We start from the raw sequence: 24199 nt of genomic DNA, 5'->3' as shown, positions 1-24199 counted from the left end.
GGGAGTGGTGAAGGGGAAATGTGGAAAAATAATTGCTGGGGGTAAGGTGGGGAAGGATAGGAGAGAAGTTAACAAGAGAGCTCATCTAGCTAGTAAGGGAATTCAAGGTTCCAAGTGTTCACAAACTCTGCTACCAAAAACACTTGTAAAGGTGATTATAAAAGTATGCTTTGAAAAAATATAAAGAGATAAAGCCAAAAAAAATGGAGAAAGAGATGCATATCTCAAATTTCAGTAAGGTAAAAAAGAGCCTAGAAATGTATCTAATGACCAGAAAGCTTCAACTTTATGGTTGGAAAGATTCTACGAAGAATAATGGGTTGCCAAGCAGTAAAGAAGGAAGGAAGTCAGTTGGAGTTAGGATGGGGTCATTGGGAACAACCAGAGAATCCTCATTTCCTTTTTAGATACCATTAGTGGAGAGCCACTCCTAGCATTCCAAGATAATTAGCAAAGTCTCTCATGATAGCATTTTGAAAAAGACTGAGAAACCTAGAACTGATGATAGCATGGCTGGGTGTAGTCATAGTTGGATGAGCCACTTATCTAAAGACTGTTGATTAATGGAAATATGCCAACCAAACTAATTGCCTTGTCTCCTTTCACTGTAAATACCTAATTCATTTCCCGCATTACCACTATAATTATCGCTCTAAATCACAGATCTGACCACTGTATATGTTTAACACCTTAGCAGGGCACATAAGGCCCTTTAGCACTGGTTCCATTGTCGACCTTTTTACCTCAATGCCTATCTCAATAGCCAATAAATGACACTGCAAGCCTCACTGCGACCCTTGCTGACACTGTACTCTACACCATGAATGAAATATAGAGCACAGAGACGAATATAGTCCATATGCCAAAAAATCTGGAATCTGGGTAATAAGAAAAAATTGTGGGAAACTAGAGATATTAAAGGAGAATTTCACAGCCATCAGCAAGGTCACCATGGAAAAGCAGCAGCACATTTGGAAGACAGTAGAGCCCATGTGCAGGTGTTTCAGAAAGGTGTTTTTTTTCCTCTATACTACAAGGATGTTTGAATATATTAGGGTTGCTAAATAACAGGAATACCCAAAAAGACTATCATAAAAGTCAGAAAGTTTAAGATTACATGAAGAAGCTTTATGAATATCTTTTGGGACTTCCTAAATGTGTCTCCCATACTAGGCTGCAGGATGGATGAGGTGACATTTAAGGATGCATATAATGCTGATGGGCTATAGCCTAGACCTCATGTAGTGGCAGTGTGGCAAGCAACCATCCTAAAAGCCATGCTTTTCTATTATAGTTAAAAGAATAGCCTGTAATCCCACCACTTTGGGAGGCCAAGGCAGGTGGATCACTTGACGTCAGTAAAAATCTATGGAGCCTCTCCCCAGAAAAATACATTTTGCATATAATTTCTGGGAGTTCATGAGCTTCCTAAAACACAGCCATCCATGGGCCTTTGCCCACGATCTGTGAGCCCCAAGTCAATAACCCCTGAATATAATTAGATTTCACAGGTTCAAATTTGATTTAAATTCCCTCTAGCTTGGATTCCAGCTTGCTTTCCTTTGTCTGGAGCTTCTGTTGTGCTATTGTCTGAGTATCTATATGACCCAGAAAGACTGGCTCTAGTAATCACTGAAAGAATATTCAGTTCTTAGGAAGGAAAATATTTCCAAGGATATTACTGGTCTGTTGTCAGGCACAGTAGACTGCTATGGATTGCAGGTATGTGGCATAACAATGCTTTCTACTGAACTAGCTCCCCTTTCACTTCTGGGGCCCCATGTTTGCCTTTCAAGCTAGTTGCAAAGAAGGGAAAATGGAAAAACCAGGGGAATGTAACTTAAGCTAAGTCCTGAAGCAATTCATGGCAGTGCTTAAAAGAAGCCCATACCTTCTGATGTCCAATCCAAACACCACTCTAAGACATGGCCACCTGCCTGGTATCCACCATGAAAAGTTTTTGTATTAGGCTTATCCACGCCCTTGTGTGAAGTCACCCTGAAAACAAATCTTCACAGATCAGAGAGCCAAGATACAAACAAATGGGAAGATACTGCCCATGGATATCAATGACATAGCTCAACCGAAGCTGAAAAGGAAAGACAAGAGAGAACTACCAGAGGGAGCAGTAATTGCACAAAGGACATGAATACTTTGGTGGGGATGGAGAGGGAGTGCCTGAGAAGGGCAATAGTGAACTGTGTTATGAGATTTTAGGACACTATATTTAGGTAGCAGAGAGCCTGAGCTAAACACTTTTATTCCAAAATGATTTTCATCAAGAATGCACAAAATTTAATAAGAGAAAGGGAATAAGAAGCTTAGAAGGCTTCTGTCAGTCAGTCAATCAGAAAAATAATTATCTAGGAACTCTTTCCATTAGGTAGCTGTGCTAGGCACTGTACAGCCTGAATAGCTCATTAAAACACCTGTCAGAGGGTCGTCATTCCTTACATAGTTGGCCAGAACTGTGCCCCAAAAACCCATTTTTGGTCCCAATTACCAATTTTCAGGGGGAATAGAAATAAAACTACTTTGTTACATTTGACAAAATATTGTAATGTAATAAAGAATAATACTGATCTCCTTATTGCTTTCAGACAGTAAATATAAGACTACTCCTTAACAATCTCTATCATTTGCAAAGGAACTCCCAAGTTCCACGTTCCAGAAGCTTTCTCTGAGTGACTTTATCATAGCATTTCCCCCACTATACTGAAAGCTGGCATCTCCCGGTATGTCTCTTGTTAGAATGTAATCTTCAGGAGAGTGGGGCCAGGTCTTGTTTCTAAATCCTCAGAGCTGGCATGGGCCTCGCCTGTACTGAGTACAGCAGGTCCTGGAATAACGTGGTGTCTTTATAATGCTGATGAGACAAAAAATCGATTCCTGGCCAGAGCTGGTGTCTGTGTGAAGTGTTCTCCCCATGTCTGTATGGGTTTTCTCCAGGTACTCTAGTTTCCTCCCATGTACCAAAGATGTTACCATTAGGTGAATGGGTGTGTCTACATGGTCAGTGTGTGCGCGTGTGTGTGTGTGTGTGCGCGCGCGATCACTGTGATGAGACGGAATCCTCTCCAGGCCTTGAACTGTTGGGGTAGGATCCAGCGACCCTCAACCTTGAACTTAAACAATTGGGAAAATAATTTTTGTATTTGCTTTTAATTATCTTTCTTAAAAGTACATAAGCTCACATTCACTTCAATGTTTAATGTTAAAAGTGTTTGAGATCTTTATTTAGAAGTTTGATGATGTTTTTGTGACCACAAATATGCCCTAGGAACTTAATTCTCGTTTTATCAATTAGCCTTTGGTAAAATTGGTTTTGTTATACATCATGTTGCTTAGAGTTGCAGTTTCCAAGAACCTACTGAGGCCATTAAGTGAGGACAGAGTGTACTCAGAGAATCACAAATGCTAACCATCTGGGTCATTTTCTTAGATGGGAGCACTAAGCTATGCTTTTCACTGTCTAGCATGCAGTCCCTCAATTGAGTGCCATCTCCGTTAAGGAGGACAGGCTGCAAAAAGGTGCAATTAAAACAAGTTAAGATGATCCTAACATCTATTGCTATAGTTTAGTAGTATCAGGTTCTTTTTTTAAAAGCTCATACAGGAAGGTACAGTATTGTGACTAAAGCAATGCTTTTTGTTTTTGTTTTTGTTTTTTTTTGACGGAGTCTTGCTCTGTCGCCCACACCAGAGTGCAGTGGTGCAATCTCTGCTCACTGCAAGCTCCACCTCCTGGGGTCATGCCATTCTCCTGCCTCAGCCTCCAGAGTAGCTGGGACTAAAGGCACCAGCCACCACGCTCAGCTAATGTTTTGTATTTTAGTAGAGACGGGGGTTTCACCATATTAGCCAGGATGGTCTCGATCTCCTGACCTCATGATCTGCCTGCCTCGGCCTCCCAAAGTGCTGGGATTACAGGCGTGAGCCACCGTACGCGGCCTGCAAAGCTTTTTAAAAATTTGCAGCCAGTCTATATTTTTTCATTTCTTTCATCCTTTCCTCCCTTTCTTTCTCTCTCCTTCCTTCCTTCCTTCCTTCTTTTCTTTCTTTCTTTTGTCTTCTCACTCTGTCACCCAGGCTGGAGTGCAGTGGCATGATTACAGTTCAGCTCACCACAACCTCTGCCTCCCACGTTCAAGGATTTATCCTGCCTCAGCCTCCCAAGTAGCTGGGATTACAGGCGCACGCCACCGTGCCTGGCTAATTTTTTTGTATTTTTAGTAGAAATGGGGATTCGTCATGTTGGCCAGGCTGGTCCTGAGCTGGCCTCAAGTGATCCACCCACCTCGGCCTCCCAAAGTGCTGGGATTACAGGCGTGAGCCATTGGGCCTGGCCTCATTTCTAAATTAGTCATTTGAATGTGTTCCCACTACAAATATGATCAGCTCCTCAGAGAGGCCTTTCCTGCCCATCTCACCTCAATAGGCCACCCTCTGTTAACATCCGTATCAGTTTCCTTACTGTTTCCTTATCTGTATTTATGTTGCTGATTTTCTGTTTATTTTTTTTACTGTTGTTGGACTTTCATGAAGATAATGTAAATCTATGAGGGCACAGAACTTGTCTGTCTTATACACATTTGTATCTCTGGATCTAACCTAGTGCCTGACATGCAGTAAGTACTCAATAAATATCTGTTGAGTAGAATAAATGATATTCCTTGAGATTATACTTTGCAAACAATGTAGTAGAAGAGTAGTTTGTTGAGATCTCTGGAGAAAAACAAAGATGGTTTAGTTGGCCAAATAATTTTGAGCAACGCCTAATGTTACCTTCCTTCTGGAATACTGGTATATCCAAGGCTCTGAGAACTATTGCAAGAAAGAAACCCTTGGATAGTACTTAACTTAGTGTGTCCTAAATTTATATGACCAAAAAAACTTTTTAAAAGAAATATCTAATAACATTCTGTGGAACGTATTCTAAAGCTCACACCTCGGGCAACAGCTTTAAGCACGAAATAAGATCCTGGACCATTACCCCAGAGATGGTGGTAGATATCTTTCGATATTTTTCTGTATTTACTGAAAGGCCAAAGACAGCTTTTCTGATCACTCAAGAAAGGAAGAGAAGCTTATTCTTACTAAGTGGTCACTTTCATTGACAACCTCTCCCAAATCCTGCAAATTATGGATTCTTACCTCTTTTTAAATAGCTCCCATCACCATGTAGCATCAAAATGCTCTGGAAAGCATAGCTGGCATCATATTGGGTCTACTTAAAAGGGAAGCCTCCAAGCAACTGGTTTCAACTCCAAATCACAGCTATTGGCACAGGGTTAAATTTAAGATGGCTTATTTTTTCATTCGAGTTTAATTATTAATTAGCATAAAAATTTCTAACCAAAAACACTTGTGTTACAAAAGCATCTCCCAGAGCCTTTATTGAAGTAAGTTACTTTCAAATGAGAGCATCAGGATATTCAGGTATGTCTCACCATCATTTTGAGGTGTGAGGTAAGTAATGCATCATCAAGAATGATTAAAGTACAGAAGTTTGTGACTCGCTTTTAAAAAATCAGTGCTGTTTGAATGTCATCCCTATAACAGCATCACTCTCCGTCACATGCATTCTAATATAGTTTCTAAAATGTGAGAGGAAGAGGTGGACTAGTTCATCTTGAGATGATATGTCTGTGATATGTGCCTATTACTAATATTCTATTAATAGTATGACTGATTTTTAATTTATTCCTGAGCAGAAACAAGAAAGGAAAAAAATGAGAAGGGTTTGCAAAATCTGGGGTGGCCCTGATCATGTACCCCACTTGTGCATACACCATCTGCCGTCTAGACCATGACTGAAAGCAAATGACAGAAAAAGTGTGCCTTATTAGTCCACTTAATATATGCTTCAATTTAAAGGAAAATATATATTTTCACATAGCTCTTAAAGATTCAAAGAACTGTACAAAGCAAGGTAAGCTTATGTGGTACTTAATGAAAATTTTCTGGTTTTGAGTATATGTGGGGGAGAGGTGGTGGTGGCTCTGAACCAATTCCCAAAAGTTACCAGTTCTCTATGAAGAATTACAGTAAATAGACTGCCCTAATTTTGCCAGAAAGCAATACAGAGCTGTTCTCTATGTAGGAAATATAAATGTGTGTTGCATTCGCACCCATTTCAAATGCTATGCTTGGTTTATAACAGCCTGTTTTGAGGTCACAAAAGTGAAAGCCATCAGCCACAGTGGATCATAGGTCAATGTTTAACAAACATTTAACAAATCACAAATAAAGTTTGAATCTTTGTGGAAGTGTGAAATGGATGAAAGATTCATGTCACCTCTAACTTCTGGCATCCTTTGTATGCACTTTTAAAAAGTCCATTTCGATATCAGGCTAGAGTTAAAGGAAACCCTCCTGCTTATGGCACTTCCAAGGTGAAAATGAAAAATTCTGATACAGCTCATAGCCTTGAGGAAAATTTCAAGTGGCTTATTGCCTTAGTTTTCTCTTATTTCACTTACTCATTATCAGACAGAATTGAAGGACAGATTCTGCCCTTTGCTCTATAGGCAAACTTCTTCTATTCTCTGTGGAGACCATAGTTGGTGACTTGAGTATTTCGCTGCCCATTTTTCTGTGTAACCCTTGATTTAATGGACTCGAGATCTGCAAAGCACATTCCATGAAAGAAGTCTGTACATCGGCTGATGGGATGTGTGGGTGTGCAGGAATTATGCAAAGAGAAAAGTTACTCTTCTGCATGCAATGAACCAAATTATCCCCATTCCTTTGCAGAAGAGTTTTTTTTTTCTTCTTCTTCTTTCTTTTCACAGCTTGAATAATGTTTAGCTGGGATTTCAGGTTTTTCTTGGTTTTCAGTAGGATCCAACAGGTGTGGGAAAGTGCCACATGCCCACGGTCAGGGCATCACTTATGAGATCCCTGCCCCTCCTCACATGAATTTATCTATGGCTATGGGTGCCTTGTCACTGGCCCCGATTCCACAGTAGGACTCATAAAACTGGCAACGTTAAGACCAAAATAATGTCATTTAGTGTCTAGGGGGAGGTTACAAAGGGGATTAGAGGCAGGCAGGCAAGCAGGGTATATTAAATAAGTCCATGACTAACAGGGTGTGACAGAAAAGGGTTTTATTCTTTTCAACAAAACAATTCCCTAGGACTAGGACCATTACTCCACTGTGCCTTTATCACCTTGGAATTTTTATGGTTATTTTTGATTAATTCACATTTTTGTAAAGGCTTTTTTGAAATGATGCCAGTTTTCAATTTTTAATTAAAGTCGTAAATAATCTTAATTCTGCCTTAAAAGGTTTATTGTTTCTTTTTTTTAATTGCTGCCAGGAAATATTTCAAATACCAAGTCCTGATGTGAGTGAGCAATTAGAATCTCTCCAAGGTCTAGTAACAACATTGTACCATGTAAATATTACACACTGGTATATCAGCACAAGATCTGGAAATGTGGATTGACTAGTTTCAGGTTTATTAGCAACTGCTTCTCCGGGAATGACATTTCCTTTTTCTGTTGGATGGAGCAGCTTTCATCATTTTAATTTCCACAAATTAATCCATCATGGATTCATAAAGAATTTTTAAAATCTTTGGATAAAAAGGCAGGCTAAAATCAGAAAGTAAACACTGCAAACTTATCACTGAGGGCTGTGCAATGCGAATCAACAAGTCAATGAAATCCAATTCAACCACTTGCAGAAAACAGTGAACATCAAAAGCTAAGCCATTTGAGAGACAGTGTCTCCATTTACATAAGACAAAATTAAGAGAACACTGCAATTTGACATGAGATTACAATACTGCTCCTTGAAAGTATACCCTTCTTTATTTAGATTGTTTGTTAAAGGGTGTCTGCAAATTGTCAATAAAATAATATTTTGTAGTCTCAAGATCTGGTTTTCTTTTTTCAGTTAGTGCTTCAATAATCTTTTACACAATTAAAACTACTCTTTCTTTATACAGAGGTTGAAACACAACAAATTTGAACAGGAGAAACCATTAATAATTCCTGAAAATACCCCGTTATGTTTCCAAATCTGTCAACCTAGGTTACCTTCTTAACTTGAACATCACAGTGTTGCTTATTTGTCTAGATAGGGGACCGATACTCTTTCATGTCCATGACAATTGTTAATCTCTACAAGGGTACTTTCCGATGTTAATGATAGATTTACTATTACAATAAAACCTTACACATTTGCACAACTTGGAGGCAAAAAATGATTAGATGTAGGGGGAAGAAAACCCCCTCATCTAGAAGGTTTTTTTTTTTTACAAATATCATTTATTACTTCAAATTTATAAGGTATATATAGATGATAACAAAAATAATAGATGGTGGTTCTGCTGAAAGTAGTTAATAGCATGCAAAAAGGGTGTGTTATTTTAAGAAGACTAAGCACTTGCTTTCTAACTTTATTTACATTATTAATTAACTCAGCAGTTCCTTTGCTTTTCTGAAACACAAAAGCATATCTAGTGTCTGTCTAATGATCACAGATATCAATTTACTGGGATTCCAATTAAAGAAATTTAACTACATTTCTAGGAAAAAAATGATTTTAACAATTAACTTACAAGAGTGGGTTTGTATGCAATTAAGACTATCTATCAAATCCCCCTGACTGAGCATTTTTCTAACTCACAGGGAAAGGGTCAAATTCCTTCCATATACACACTCTCGGCTGGCATTGTGCTATCACTTCTCAAGGAAGAAAAAAAAAATCTCAAGTAACAAGAAGACTATAGAGCATTTCCCAACATAAAAGTGTTAAATCCCTATAAACCATGAAAGAATGCAAGATTTCTAAGTAGAAGCCACGGTGACCTGAAAACCCTTGCCACAGGGTTCAATCACTTGAAACACGTTGAGTCTCAAACTGCCCTTAAATTTGTTATAAAGGGCCCTCAAATGAATCAGGAACCCATCTCAATACCAATGAAACACTCAAAAAGCCAAGATCAACTCAACATGTTTTCTGCCATGAATAGAAGATACTCATTGATCCAAAAATGTAAAAACTTAGTTACTAGGAAATGCCTTGAAAGGTAGTAAGCTCTCTGTCTCTGGAGGGGTTGAAGCACAGTGCAGTCAACCACTTGCTAGACATCTTATGGAGTTAGGAGAGCAAGCCAGGTGGACAGGCTGGTTGGTCTCTAACATTTCTTCCAAATCTAAGATATTATGATTTTTATGAACTTTGAAAATGCGTTAACCCCTCATTAATGTCAATTGCTTTTTCAGATTTTCATACAAATCCAGAAATCTGCTTTTTCTCTAAGCTTAAAGAATGCTCTCTACTTGTCCTAGAGATGTACTTACCTTCTTCATTAGAGCTTCACGATTTTGGCCAATTGATATTTTATGAAAAAGCATTTCTTTACAGAAGGATTTCTGTGGTGTTGTTTTTCCCAATTTAATTATCTTTAGCTATCTGAACTTAACTTCTATAAAAGCTTTTTGTTGCTTTCCAGTTTGAGGGACTTTCCTTACTTTTCTCTGATTCCTATTATACAAGCCTTTCCCAGAAATTTGCATAGCTATAGCAGCTATGCAAACCATAGCCTTGCTATTACTTCATGGGAGACTTACCTCCTCAAACGGTCTAAAGCAGGTTATACCATGAGAAGTATAAGAATTTCAAGTGCCCTGCAGAAGCTCCGTGTACTACAAGAATAATCTGAACATGCTTTTCCCGACTGGAAGATTCTCTTTTAAAATTACCTTTTTCCTTGCTTGTTGCTCTTTGGAAGAATGTGCCTTCACATGCTTTCTTAGGGAACTTGGGTCTGTGTAGCGTTTGGTACATCCTGGAATTTGACAAGCGTAAGGTTTCTAAATGAGAAAGAAAGAAAGAAACAGCTGTGGTTAAATCATAAAGGTAACTGGGGAATGTTTTACTCAAAGACTATTGACTTCAGAGCATGAACTGTTACCAATTGACTGATGTGAAATGCTAGCTAATACTCATGCATTTTAATTACAAAGTCTAGTAACTTTGCACGATGGTTAAGAGAAGGGTAAACTTTCAAGGAACAAAGAGATGCCCTATCCTTGATGATTTCTAAGAGATTGCTTTAGTGTGTGCTCTAACCACAAAACCTCTTGGGGCATTTTTTAATGTGGAAATTATTAGTAAGCATCTCTAGTCATACTTACAGTTATGTTTCCCTGAGAATAATCTTTGGTACTGTCAGAAACTAGTAAACACATATTCTTTAAGGGTTCAGGTAAAGAAGCTGTAGAAAAGTCCAGAAAAAACTGGGTATTTTTCAGAAGAAACCTGATTCAGAAAGAGAAAGGGAGAGAATTAAGAAGAGAAAATTAGTGTAAAGTGAGTAAGAGACAGTAGGTTTCAAACAGACACGTGAAAAATCATTCAAAGAAGCATTAATAATATTAGTTGCAGAGGTGTCCTGGTGTTGAGACTGAGTTAAGTGAATAAGCTCTTGGCTGAGTGCAATCAGAACACACATTGTGGCTATTCCATTTCCCCCATGCTCCTGGGAGATGTGAGGTGTGGTGCTTAAGGCTGAGTCTAGGCTCTTTTTTTTTTTAGATGTTGTTTTGTTCTTGCCTCCCAGGCTGGAGTGCAGTGGCGCAATCTTGGCTCACTGCAACCTCTGCCTCCTGGGTTCAAGTGATTCCCCTGCCTCAGCTTCCTGAGTAGCTGGGATTAAAGGTGTGTGCCACCACGCCCAGCACTTTTTAATTTTTGTATCCCTCGTGCTTAGTACACAATAGAAATGAATGAATTAAGAGCAGCTCACATCCATTCACATTTCAGCACCTATTTCTGTTATGACCCTTAAACTTATCAAAAGTTTGAGGCTATGACTCTTCAGTTGTGAGATAAATCAAAATCTTCAGCCTATTCAAGAAATGAAAAATTTAAAAATCACAGGATTAACTGTGTTTATAACATATATTAATAGTAACTGATCTGCTTAGTGTCTCATCAAGTAAGGTAATAGAGCTGTGCTTGTATGATGTGAAATGTAAGGAAGAGATCTGAAACCATGTCTTGGGATTCTTGCTCTAGAAACTTGCTATAGTAAAAAAAACAAACAAACAAACAAAAAATCTGATTAATCTGATTTCTTTTTAATGTTGCTTCTGTTTTTATGTGCATGTATGTCATTCTGTGAGCCAACAAATAAGTGGATTACATTATTTGACCTGCTAGAAGCCATATTTATGGTTCACTCCTTTTTTTGTGTCATTGGATTCCAAGAACAAGGTTAAATCATGAATATATAATTTAATTTGACATACCAAACTTGAATTCTATGTTTGATTATCTGCTGTGTTCATTGATTGACTGACTGTTTGACTGGTTGGTTGAATCACTCAAAAGTATGCTTCCGGGATGTGCTGGGCACTGTGTTTCAGACTAGGGATCTAAAAGTGAACAATGGATAAACCAGGTTCTTGATACCTCATGGTTTCTACAAAATAGTGAGTTTATTATTGGCTAAAGTCACTTGCCAGTTAGTTTCTACCGAGTAAGCAAAGATTTTCTTTAACCTGGGAATCTTTTCTGAATTTGCATAGCCTTCTTGCACTAGCCTTCCCTACCCTGCCCTGGTTTCAGGAGTGCAACTAGCTAAGATCTTTACTGGCGATCCCATTGTAAAAGCTTATGCTTTGAGCATTAGAGGAGATGTTACATGTACAAAAGGCTTGATAACTATTAACAAATTATATAAATTGATGCCATTATTATTACCATGGTCACCACAATTTAGGTTGGTAATGTCATTTTCTATTTGATTTTTTTTTTTTTTGAGATGGAGTCTCACTCTGTTGTCCAGGCTGGAGTGCAATGGCACAATCTCGGCTCACTGCAACCTCCGCCTCCCGAGTTTAAGCGATTCTCCTGCCTCAGCCTCCCGGGTAGCTGGAATTACAGGCATGTGCCACCACGCCCAGCTAATTTTGTATTTTTAGTAGAGATGGCGTTTCGCCATGTTGGCCAGGCTGGTCTCGAACTCCTGATCTCAGGTGATCCACCCACCTTGGCTCCCCAAAGTGCTGGGATTATAGGCGTGAGCCACCGTGCCCAGCCTTCTGTTTGATTTTGAGATGTTCTTGGAGAAAGTTTGACTACACACCCACTGTTCCTCTCAGCTGACCTTCACTTTCTTCTCTTGTTGTCAGCCACTAGGGAAGGACTGGTATGCCAAAAAATAATGTCAGGGACTGATCTAAGTAGTACTGCTGCAACTGTCATTTTATCTCAGGTTACCTAAGCTTTAACTAGCATGCTACACTTCATCCAACTATATATTTTGTTATTTTCCACCTGTACTGTACAATTACTGTGTAGATATTAAGATGCTAATAGAGAGATTAATTAATACAACTTTTAAGGGTTAGAATTAGGAACTCAGTAATCTTTATGGGAAAACCATTTTTCTACAAATAAGGAATCCACTTAGTTGAAGAAAGATACTTTATCCAAAATTCTGACAGTATTATAGTATAAGGAGTGATTAATGAAAGGGAACAAGGACCTAAATTTAAATAATAAATTCTTCAAGCAAGTATAGTTTGTTTTTAAAATCAAGTGTGTGATTTCTATATGATTTTAAAAGAGCTTACTAATTTGTTAAATGTAGTAAAAAATTTCAACAGGAGCTAGTTTGGAGCTTAAAGGAAAAAATGATGCTTTAAATATATTTAATAGAGAAATAATTTTTCCAAAAAAAACAGCTGAGTTTTAAAAGCTATTGCATTAACAAAAATCAGGAAACTACTATATTAGGTAGCCTTCCTCAAAAGTTTTTTAAAAAGATATATATTTTTATTCCAAAATGATTTCTGAAAATGCTCTTAGCTTGATTAGCTAAAATTAGCTCCAAGCAAAGGAGGGCAGTGCGAAACCGTAACACTTAGCCTCACAATAGTTCTTTCAAACTACAGACAACTAGCTGGAGTAGAAGCAATTTCTCAAGACAATCTTGTCTCATAAATGTTCATTCTTCCATGATAAAGGTTAATGACGAATTGGAAAATTTATTGGATCCCACCAAGACCATTTTAGGCACAGCAAAATAGGGCATTTTAACACAATTTATTCTTTTTTTTTCTTTTTCCACTTAGAAAAATCCCACTATTCACCACATGTATTCATTTAGTGTTCCATTTTATCGGTCCTAAAATCACTGAATTCAGACAGAGTAGAAACTAGGTCCATCCTACACCCATGTTGCTCTAATTATATTTGAGATATTTACTAGGCAAACCATCACATTTATGCATATTAGGGGATAATTCTGTTTAGAAAGGTTATGTGACATATAGCTAAAATGACTTCTATGAATATGACTAATAGAGACTAATATAAAATTTAATAAATATGTCAACTATAACATCAGAAGAATCTTAAATATGTATGAGAAGGTGTGTAGAAATAACAGTATCTTTTCAAAATTCAAACTCTGGTGTAGTTTAATAATAGACATCAGAATGTTAACACCGAAAAAGTACTGTCATGAATACATTATTTGCAAGAATGTGGGATAAGAGATCTGTGATGTGTATAATACACTTATCCTGATGGCTTTGTTAAGCGCAGTGAAATTACATAGAGTCTACCTGGCCTAGTGTAAGGAAAATGGCATCAAAACCTGGGAAATGCAAAGGAGGGCTATCAACATAATTGAGAAAATAAAAGACAAGAATCATAGAAAAGGCATTTGGGAATGAGCAAAATGTTGTAGCATTAAGGGACTTAAGGGTGTAATAATGAAAATCAATTGTTCTCATAGGGTTGATGTCAAAGAATATGTGGCTGTTAACAGATAGGAAGCATGAGGAAAGTGAACTCTTGGGAAAGATTTGCTGTTTCTTCTTAGATCAGCTGAAGGTGAAAATACCAGGTAGTTTCTAAAGCAAAGGGCCAAATTCACTCTTGAAAATCATTCTAGCTGCAAAGTTCTATGTCAAGAGGGAAAGAACCAGGGTAGGAAAAAAAAAACAAAGAAAAACAAACAAAAACTGCTTCATATTCCTAGCAATAGCACACATTACCGACTTGATATGTGAATACTGTTTTTAATGCCAGTCTCTCCTGATCACTCTCTGTACTAAAATCTACTACATGACAGCCCCTAAACTGCTTTTGCTTTGTACACAGCGGTGACCAAGTAACCCTTCTGTCCCAGGAGGTTTTAATATTTAGGATAACCTGCTGCTACAGAAAAATGAAACAGCCAAATAGGGCCCCATCTGGCCTTTTACCAGGCTCCACTGCTGCCCTTGGCATTGTCCCTGTAACCTGCAGACCATAAAGCAAACACTTCACCAGCCCACTATCAAGCAGGCACTTCCTCACACCAGGCGCTGGGTTGGAAACTGGAAAGCTCCTGCCATTCTTACCGTGTCCAGATGTGTCCGCTGGTGTTTGGCGCGGTCACTGGAGTTACTGAAGGCCTTCTGACAACCCGGATGCTGGCACAAATACGGCTTCTCGCCTGTGTGGCTCCGCAAGTGGATCTTGAGATTTTCAAGCCTTGAAAAGGCCTTCTCGCAACCTTCAAACTGCAAAAAGAAAACAATTTTTGGTTGTTGAGAAGGACCTTGAATGTTTGAGTCTGGGGGACAGCAAAAGAAAAATGTTCTTAGTTGGTACTTTGCTGAAAATGATAAAATAAAATCAAATCCAAACAGTAATAAATATTGCTCCTAAAAATATCCGAATGTTTATGTGAACTGCATTTTTCCACTGAATATACATGCCACTTTCTGTATCAGATGTGGGTCCCAAACTGATTTCTGTGATTTACTTATGTCAGAGAAAATTCACCGTGAGCCATCTGGCTCTGTTAATAAAAATACAGTAATGTGCGTCTTAAAGATTTATTAAAAATTAACACACTTTTCCATTTCCAAATTGGTCTAAATTGAAGGAACTGGAAAGGAAGAAACTTTCTGACAACTAATAAACTAATAAGAAAAAAAAAAGTCAGAGTGATATATGAGAAAAAGGAGAATTGAAGATTTGAGAGTCCAGGATGAAAAAGACATGTGTCCACTAGATCAATATGATCATAAATTTCCTTAACTATATTTGTAAGTTTTTTCCAACCCTCAAAAGAGTGACCATGTTAATGTATATGGTAATGCCAAGGCTAATGAAATAAAGTTTTTAACAGGCTTTTATAAAGGAAGCTAAAAGACAATTCATTTAGTGTGAAATCATTTTCCAAAAAAGTACTGTAACACTTTAATCTTTTTTTACTTTTTAGACATTTCATTATCTAATTCATGAGGAAAAGAAGATAAAAGGCTTAAGATTTCAATAAATGTGTCACTGGTTTGTCAATAATATTTATTGACAGTAACATTTACTCAATGTCTTCTGAGGGCAAAATATCAGCTACTATTAATAGGGTCAAAGTGATTCCAATCCTTGAAGTAACAATCTAATAAAGAAAATGTGTTAGAGAAAGCCTAGAAATGAAGCATAAAGGTGAGATGGGGATTTATCTTTTAACTCTCTCTTTGGTGCTAACCCCCAGAATAGTTCTGTTACTTAGACAGTTTTAATCCCATTTGAGTTCTCACTGGAAGGGAAACTGAGAAATATGGAACACCTACTGGAACAAAGCATAATACATTTAAAGCAATTAAGAAGCCTCACTTCTTATAGAGGAATGCAGGGGGGTGAGGGTGGGTAAGGAAGGAAGATAAGTTCCAGATGGTTCCCATTCGAAATTAGCAGGTATAACTTAACCTTGCTGCAAGAAATTGTATAAAACTCTTTGGTTCTCTTACTTACTATAATAGATGGTAGAGGACATTGTTCACAACAGAATGATCTAGAGCTGGCCAGGTTTTGGTTATTGGAATTTTCATCTTTAAATAAGGGACGAACTAAGTAAAAAAAAAATAATTAAACATGTCATAACTCCATCTATTTAAGTTGTCCAGATTTTGCATGCTGGAGTATTTTAAGAAATTTATGAAAGTTGCACTTATTTTTGATTGAGAGTTATACATGTTTCACAGACATATGTTGGTTTATTTCAATTTTGATATTTTGCTTAAAATAATTTTGGTGTTTTCCTGATTTCTATTTCACATAAAAATAAATTTAGTCTGAGCAGAAGATGAATGCTGACGAAGCCAACTACTTTTTCAGCAGAGTGAAAGGAAACGTCACTAGAGGGAGAGGGGAGTTAAGGGGCTCATTTCTGCAGCTTTTCAAGTGACTCTCAAATTTAAGAATAAAGGGGCTCAACATTAAACCCCAACTCATAGCTAAGAGGCCTCTGCTGACCAAACCTCTGTTTTTAGGGTTCTCTTTGAATGACGACTCAGAGAAAACTCTTGGAGCTCAGTTTATTTGACTTGGAATCACCTGGTGGACCACACTTAGGTCTGAAATGAGCTTGTGGTTTTAGACACGCCAAGTCTGTAGCCTAGTTCTTAGCAAGGCTCTTTTGTAGGGTGGATTCCATTTTGGGGCCAGCTCCAGGGGCACATACCCAAACCTGAGTAGGCCCCATATCCACTCTGTTCCACAGTCGCCTCAGATCTTGATCTGAGAGAAAGCTGCATTGTTTCAGCACCAGGATGAGAGCGGAGAACTACTTTAGAATAAGATTAATGAGGTTTCTGTGAGTACAGGATAAAACAACATCCCTAGTTCTACCATAGAGGGATTAGAAGGATCCAAGACATGTCTCTGATTAATTCAAACTGTTCACTTGATAAGACACAAACTATATGTAAGAATACCATTTCCAAGTCTTTCCAGTTAAATGTCCACTTGAATATTCAGTTAAAACCCAACTAATTGCTATTATTACTCTTAACAGAAGCAACAATCAAAGACCAAAGGGCTTATTGCATTCCAAGCAAATCAGTGCAAAATGAACAATATCTCAGAACATCCTGACCATTTTCAAATAGCAAGGATAGAGGAAAATATAGGCACCTAGACTGAAAATGACAACAAAAAGATTATCTGTAAAATAATCAAAATCCAGCTGATATCAGATGTTTCCTCTGTAACAAGAAAGGGCAGAAGACAATAGAACAGCATTACAGTATTCTCGGGGAAAAGATTATGAATGAAGGGTTTGACCTCATTATGTTGTATGAATAAAGGCAGAAGAAGAAAGGCAGTTTCATGTAGTCAGGGGCTCATAACATACACCCCCAACTCACTCTTGTTGAAGAATTCACTTGCAGGAACCATGGAACCCAAGACCAGTAAAATCAGGCACTAAAGGATTGATAAATGCCTTGGTGAGGTGCCAAATACCCAACTCATCACAGGAGTGTGCAGGGCACTACACCTGAATGAACTTGTCACATTGACAATTCTGCCGAAAGAGAAAGGAGGTGCTGTTCATTTCTCTAATGGCGTCTGGATGAAACTTGAAAGCAAATAATTTTATCATGAATCATTATCATTTATTATGGGAATAACCCTGTAATTCATCACAAGAATTTCCCCTCCCTCAAGCAGTTTTACCGCTAGATTTATAAATTCAATTAAATGCAAATGCATTGAAAATAAAACAACATTTAGGTAGGCTTATAAAAGATTGTTACAAAATATACCAAAATTGGATTCTTTGACTTTTGGGGCAAATGGATGCCTTTTATCCTTCTTATTTTTTTTCACGTTTTCCAATTCTTTAATGAGCGAGCGTGTCTCACCTTGTAAACTGACATCTAAGCTTAGGGAAGCAAGGAGCATTAAGAGTGTTTCCTTGGGTTTGGCCAGATGCTTTCTCATCGAGGTTCCTAAAGTTCAAGTCCATCCTGAGATCTAAGGTCAAAACTGTCAACTAATGCTTGTGTCACTGCCACTGGACAACTCCTACCCAAATTGAACAATATCCTATTTTCAGGTCTTCTGCTTCCTGGGCTAGCTGTAGGAACCATGAGCCCAGGACTCAGTGACACATGACTGAATGATGAGGCCAGAGTTTGCCCGGAGTTCAAAAACAGACTACATACAGGAAAACAAGAGAAATATGAACCAACAAACAAACTCTCAGAATCCAAGGAGGAAACAGAAGGTGGCTGAATAGAACACAAGGGAGACAAATGCAGGGTGACAGTGTGGGGAGCAGCAATGGAGGAAAAGGGGCCTGGTGTGCATTGAGCATTTATTCCATACCAAGCTCCTTGCTAGAAAATTTCCCCTATGTTAGTAATTTTATCTAAATAGCATTATTTTTTCCCAAAAAATACTGAATAAGCTCTATGTGCATGAAAGCAAGGTCAACGTGTACGGCTGGGCAGGTTACATACTGACGCACCCCTGAGGAGTGGTTCTCAAAGATGGGGTCCCTAGACGAGCAACACTGGCATCGCCTGGGAACTTGTCAGATATACACATTCTCTGACCCCAGAATCAGAACGCTGGGAGTGAGGCCCAGCCATCTGACTGCTAACAAGCCCCCCATAAGATTCTGATATTCTGATGAACACTACTACAGTGTGAGTAGGTGAGTTAGGGAATGCCATTCATATTGTGATCACTGTCCATTTATTGATGAAAATCTTGTGACAAAAGTAAAGCATTTTGCAGAATTTACCCATTTCTAATTCAGACAAGGGTCACATGGACTAGTGTAGCAGCAACCATCCTAGGATGGAAAAGGCATCTCCATTCCAGAGCAGGGCAAAAAGGACAAAATCTCAGACTCTCCATCTCTTACTGGAGACTCTTTAAATTCCCAACTTTTTAATCTGCCACCAGGCAGATGTCTGGTTCTGAAACAGGTGTGCCCACAAGTTCCCTCGGTGGCCTCCTGACCCATAAAACATCCCATACTTCTACTGCCCATTACATTCCCCTGTTGAGAAAAAGCACAGAAGGGGAGCCATCATTTTCTGTTTGCACATTTCAGTGGCTTTGTGGACACATATGGGAACAGGGCATGAAACTGTAAGTGATAGAACTTACACTCATGGGTCTTGAAAATACTGCACTGCATGAAGCCTCACTTTGAGAAAGAGTTCTTTAACTCTGAGGTTGTTTTCAAGTAACAAACTTTAATTAGAAAGTTTAAGTTATTGCAAACCTAAAGAATCTTAGCTTGTTCCACTTTGCTAATTTAGATTATTTTATATTTAAATAATCATAACTGGACTGTAATCACCATCTACATATATTGGCTTGATTACGATTGTTGACATTAAGTGGCATTAAGATGACCTTTGAAATATTAGTTTCCCTTTCTATTAGAGGCTTTGTGTAAGGTTCTAAAAATGAAAGGCTCATTAGACACCATTAAAATAGGATTTATTCTATATGTGTAACCAATAATTAAGTAGAATATTACTCCCTCCCCTAATTAGTTACTTAGAGTGCTGAGAAGCATAAGTTCATATTCAAAGCAGTAATAACAGCAAACCTTTCCTGATCAGGTTTCCATACCATTGCTAATGTCAACTAAACCCAAACAGAAAGGAGTCTATGATGCCAGACATGCTTTTTAAAATATACATTTGATTTGAATTAAGGCCTAGTGTTTGTGACCCTGGGAGGTACACACTTTCACAATTCCATCAATTAAGACCAATTAATCCCATTAGTGATGGCTGATGCTAAGACATGCAGCAAGAACTGACTGACGAAGTATATGCCAGTTCACATCTCCACATACAACCCAAAGAGAAGAAAGGCATGGGCGGGAGGATCAGCAAATACTTCTAATCCTGCAGATACTGTCAAAGTGACTTCCACAATAAGTCCAAGAGTTCAAGTCCACTTGAATCAAGCACGTAACTTCAAAAGCTCTAAGTGAAAGATTACTTCTGTGACTCAGAAAAAGATGGTCAAAGGGCCACCTTACACACTTGAGGAGAGGTGAGAAATTTGATGCATGAATTCAGCAGGGATTTAGTTCTGGAAGCTTCTTTCTAGAGCAGTGCTTCCCAGCTTCACCTAGGAGACTTGTTAAAACACAGACTCTGCCTCAGTAGGGCTAGGTGGGACCAGAGATCCTGCATTTCTAACAATCTCCCAGGTGATACTTCTAAATGGTGAATGTTTGGAGGTTATACTTTGAGCAGCAACATTCTAGGGATCATTAGGTCACCTTAATCTTGAAAAGATACAGTTTGGTGGGATTTTAAAAAGACGAAATAAAATAAACAAAAGAACTAGAAAATAAAAGAAGAAAGGAAAGAACTAAACTGTGGTAGTTTCACACCTTAGGTTGTGAAACAGTTAAATCTAATTTTAAAATTTAGGTGGGAAGATAATAGGAAAAAAAAAAAGTAGAAGAAAGGTCAGAAAAAAAGGACCAAGAATCACAAGAAAGACTGTAGAAGCACACTGGGGTCATCTGATTTTGCTTCTCCTTCGATGGACTTCGCATTTGGACATATGGGTCACCTCATGCCACTCTGGTTTCTGTTTCCAGTGCTTTCTTAGACTGGATGCATTTACATGCTCTAGCAAATCTTAACATTTACATCAGTTTGTAGAAAGTGCTACATAAGGGAGAAAAAGAAAATCATTCAAATGTTTTCAGGCTTTTAAAAAGTAGTTCATGAATCGATCATGTGGAGTAATAGGGAATTCCTTCTGCTCCTTGTTTTGTTGGGACTAATAACTCCACAATGGGAACAGAGAACACGTCTCTATATATTCTTGCTTTGCAATTTTACTCATGTTGCAGTCAAATCACCCGCTTGTCCTTAACAGAGCATTGAACTCAGGAGTTATTGTGTTTCCTCTTGGTTTGCTAAAAGGTAATATCTGATTTTATAACATTTCAAAGGTTCTACCCAGAGTAATAACAACCTCATTGGAAAATTATTTAGGGTTGTCCCTGGTTAATTTGAGAGTCCTCTTAACTTCAGGGAAATCAGTGTAACCCAAACTGAGTTTCCAAAGGTTCCAAGTATCTAAATAGATTTGCACTTGCATTTCCTACAACAATCTTCAAAGTTTCCCCGACCCTGGGTTTAGCTGGGGCAGTAGGAGGGGAGAAAAGGCTATGACACTTTGGTCTCAATGAGTCAATCACTCACTGAGTGCGTGCCGGTCATCTGGCATTCTGAAGTGGCCTACAGTCCTCATTTATCCAGATTATCTGGAACTACTAAAATTTTTGTAGAATTAATATCAAACTCTTTCTGTCATGTTTTCCTAAACTATAATAAAGAGATTCAAGTTACTGTGTTTTTCCTTATTATTCTGGTGTACAAAATCGGCCTATTAACTAGCTCATAAATAAAACTTCCTGGCTTGTTGTGCTGCTTATTTTTGATGAAGAAATCTGTATAAAACAAGGGTTACTGAAATGGACAGTACATACACGTTTCTTATTGGTTTAAAGGAATATGTTGCTTTTTAACATTTGGGTCATGAGGAAGCAGGTGATTCTTAAAAAGGTCCTTGAAATGAGGTAGCAAATTTCATGAGAGTTCAGCTTAAAAAATGAAAATGAAAAAAATTTTTCAAGAAGCCACAAGACAATGTAGAGAGAAATATGTTATTTCTGTGGCAACATTTGAACCATATTAAATTTTTATGGAAATTATCAAGTGTCTGGTTTGTAACAATCGAAAGGTTCTGGGGACAAATGGAACCTCATCATGGGCATTATATCATGACTGGAAAAAGAATATTCACAGTGCAACATTGATATTTAAGACATATCATAAGGCCCTCTCTAGCTATTCTATACATACAAGGTATCATATATTATTCATGTTATACCAATACAATGCCAGAAGACTACAATTTCAAGTGAATAATTATTTCTGTGGGTGGGTAAATAATGAAAACTGGTTGCCTGGAGGTTGTGTAAACACAACAATAAGTTTTTGTTGCTGCTGTTGTTTATTAGCACTGATTTCATGCAATCTGTGAATACATATCCACAAGAGCATGTATACTTCAGGGGTTGACAGACAGCAAAAAGTGCATTTGATAACACGCCAGTAGAGCAAATATGTTTTATGGCTATGTAATTAGGTCTGCATAAACATACCTGTCTCAGTCCATTTTCTGTTGCTAGAACTGAATACCACAGACTGGGTAATTTATAAAAAATAGACGTTTATTTAACTCACAGTTCAGAAGACTGAGAAGTTCAAGGGCATGGCAGCAGCATTTGCTGAGGGCTTTCATACTGTGTCATATCATGGCAGAGAAGCCAAAGGGGAAGTTGGCATGTGAGAAAAGGGGGCAGAACACAAGAGGTGGCCTCACTTTACAACAGCCTGCTTTGGAGACAACTAATGCAGTCCCACTAGAGTGAGAACTCGCTCACTCCTGTGACAATTAGCCCAGGCCCATAGGAGCAGCATTAATTCCTCTTAAAAAGCTAACCACTTTTTAAGGCCCCATCTCTCAGCACTGACACATGGGGGGGACCAAATTTTCAACATACAAACTCCAAGCGTCATACTCAAACCATAGCAAAAGCTAAAAGCAACCAAAGTATTTAATTTTCTGTGTACCTGTGTTTCTGATTACCACATAGCCAGCTATAATCCATATACATGTATCTATAATATATGAGCATAATACTTCTATGAAGTATAAAGCGTGCAAATAAAAGCAGTGCTCAGATGTTTTACTACTCTATATTAAATAAAAGAATTATTTCAAACTCTAAGTACAAGCAGTATACCAAGCGACCAATTCCCTCCTCCATGAATGGACCATGAACATATTGAGTTTCTTGCACAATGAGTACTTCATTAGGCTCTGCAGATGATGCAAAAGTAACTTTGGTTTTCATCTTGCCTTTCCTGCATTCATAATGTGTTCCAGGAGATAGACATACATGCAGAATAAATTTGGAATCTGACCCTGCTTGCTCCAATACCTCCATATTATTTTCTATATATAAAAATGAGATGACTATTGGGGCGGTGAGGAAACCAAGAGGTTGGAGAATTCGTTCTTTCGATTTTAGGCAATATTTTTGTATTAAAATAAAAAAGTCAGAAACATTCTCTATGACTTTAGTTTCTCCAAACGATCTGCCTCGGAAATATATTTTCAACTTTCAGAAGTCAGATAGGGAAAGATGAAGTAAAAGGCAACTAATTAAGCAAAACGAAATAAAAAGTAGAAAAACAAAAAAACAGAGAGAAAGAGACACTACAGGTCAAAGAAGGGAAGGGGGAGGAAGAAAGTATGAGACCTATGTCTTAGCACATATGTGATCAGGCCTCTCCCCTCTTACCCGTTCCCCCACATTTCCCACCTGGGCTCCAGGCCAGCCAAGCTGCAGTTCCCTAATTAAGCAGCATGTTGCTTTTTGCCTCTCACCTTTGCATATACTACTTCCTGTGCCTGGTAACATCCTACTGACCCTTTAGCTTGGTGCCATCTCCTCTGGGAAGCCTTCATTTAGGCTTCTGCCAAGGCACAACAGATCAGTGCCCACACATGCCCACCATGCTTTGCCTACTGCCTTGCTAACACTTGGAAATATAGTAATTGGATTGTTTGTTTCCCTACTAGGCTGTGAGCTTTATAAGAACAAGGTACTGAGTCTTATTAATACTTTTGTTGCCAGCTCTAGGTACAGTGCTTGGCATATACTTGGCAAGTGGTTGTAGATTATTTGCTAAATAAATGCTAAGGAAAATGGAGAAAATGAACTCTTTGTAAGAATGCATATTGATTGCCTAGACTTCCTTGTGTAGTAAGCTCATTAAGGCTTTTTAATTAGGTAGGGTTGGTTACTGCTCATGATGACATCAAATGGTCAACACTGCAAAAGCTTTTATAAAATGCATTTACAGGTTTTAGATGCTGAATTTTAATGTCCTATAGAACTACTGTAAAATGTATCTTTAATTATTTTAATATTTAACCATGTGAGGAAAAATACTAATAACAACATATGGTTCTATTTTTTGTGAATGTGATGCATTTACTTCTTTACTGATATTCTGAGAAATTTGTAGCAACAACTTGTGAAGTAAGTGAGCTGTTTTCCTACCACTCCCTTTTCCAAATTTGAGCTAAATACACAGATCTATTGGGAACGTGTTAGTAGCAATAATTCAAGGCACATAAATATGTGCCTTCTCATACATAAAGGAAAAGAAACTGTTTTAAATTGCCCTTTAAAAGCTGAGCTAATATGCTGTCAAATATGCCAGGAAAGAGCCTCTCATCAGAGTTTCTCATGCAAAGAAAAATGATCTTTTCGACCTTGCCCTGAATTGCCCTGAGTCAAGTGTCCCCAAACAG

General features: G+C 38.0%; 1 protein-coding gene across 6 annotated transcripts in view; it reads right to left on the bottom strand.

Annotated features, from left to right (window-relative positions):
* GLIS3 (GLIS family zinc finger 3) overlaps window positions 1–24199 on the bottom strand; it is a 548502-nt gene that overhangs the window by 98310 nt on the left and 425993 nt on the right. For all 6 annotated transcript variants that reach the window (XM_055350627.2, XM_055350629.2, XM_031014823.3 and 3 more), the window contains 2 exons: window positions 14380–14541; window positions 9721–9831 (listed from right to left, as the gene is read on the bottom strand). In XM_055350627.2, the coding sequence (XP_055206602.2) occupies window positions 9721–9831; window positions 14380–14541 (273 nt within the window). The remainder of the gene's footprint in view (window positions 1–9720; window positions 9832–14379; window positions 14542–24199) is intronic.

The sequence above is a fragment of the Gorilla gorilla genome, chromosome 13, assembly GCF_029281585.2.
Source record: "Gorilla gorilla gorilla isolate KB3781 chromosome 13, NHGRI_mGorGor1-v2.1_pri, whole genome shotgun sequence".
Taxonomy (NCBI): domain Eukaryota; kingdom Metazoa; phylum Chordata; class Mammalia; order Primates; family Hominidae; genus Gorilla; species Gorilla gorilla.
The sequence above is the reverse complement of the archived record's forward strand: the minus strand, read 5'-3'. Positions and strand labels throughout refer to the sequence as shown.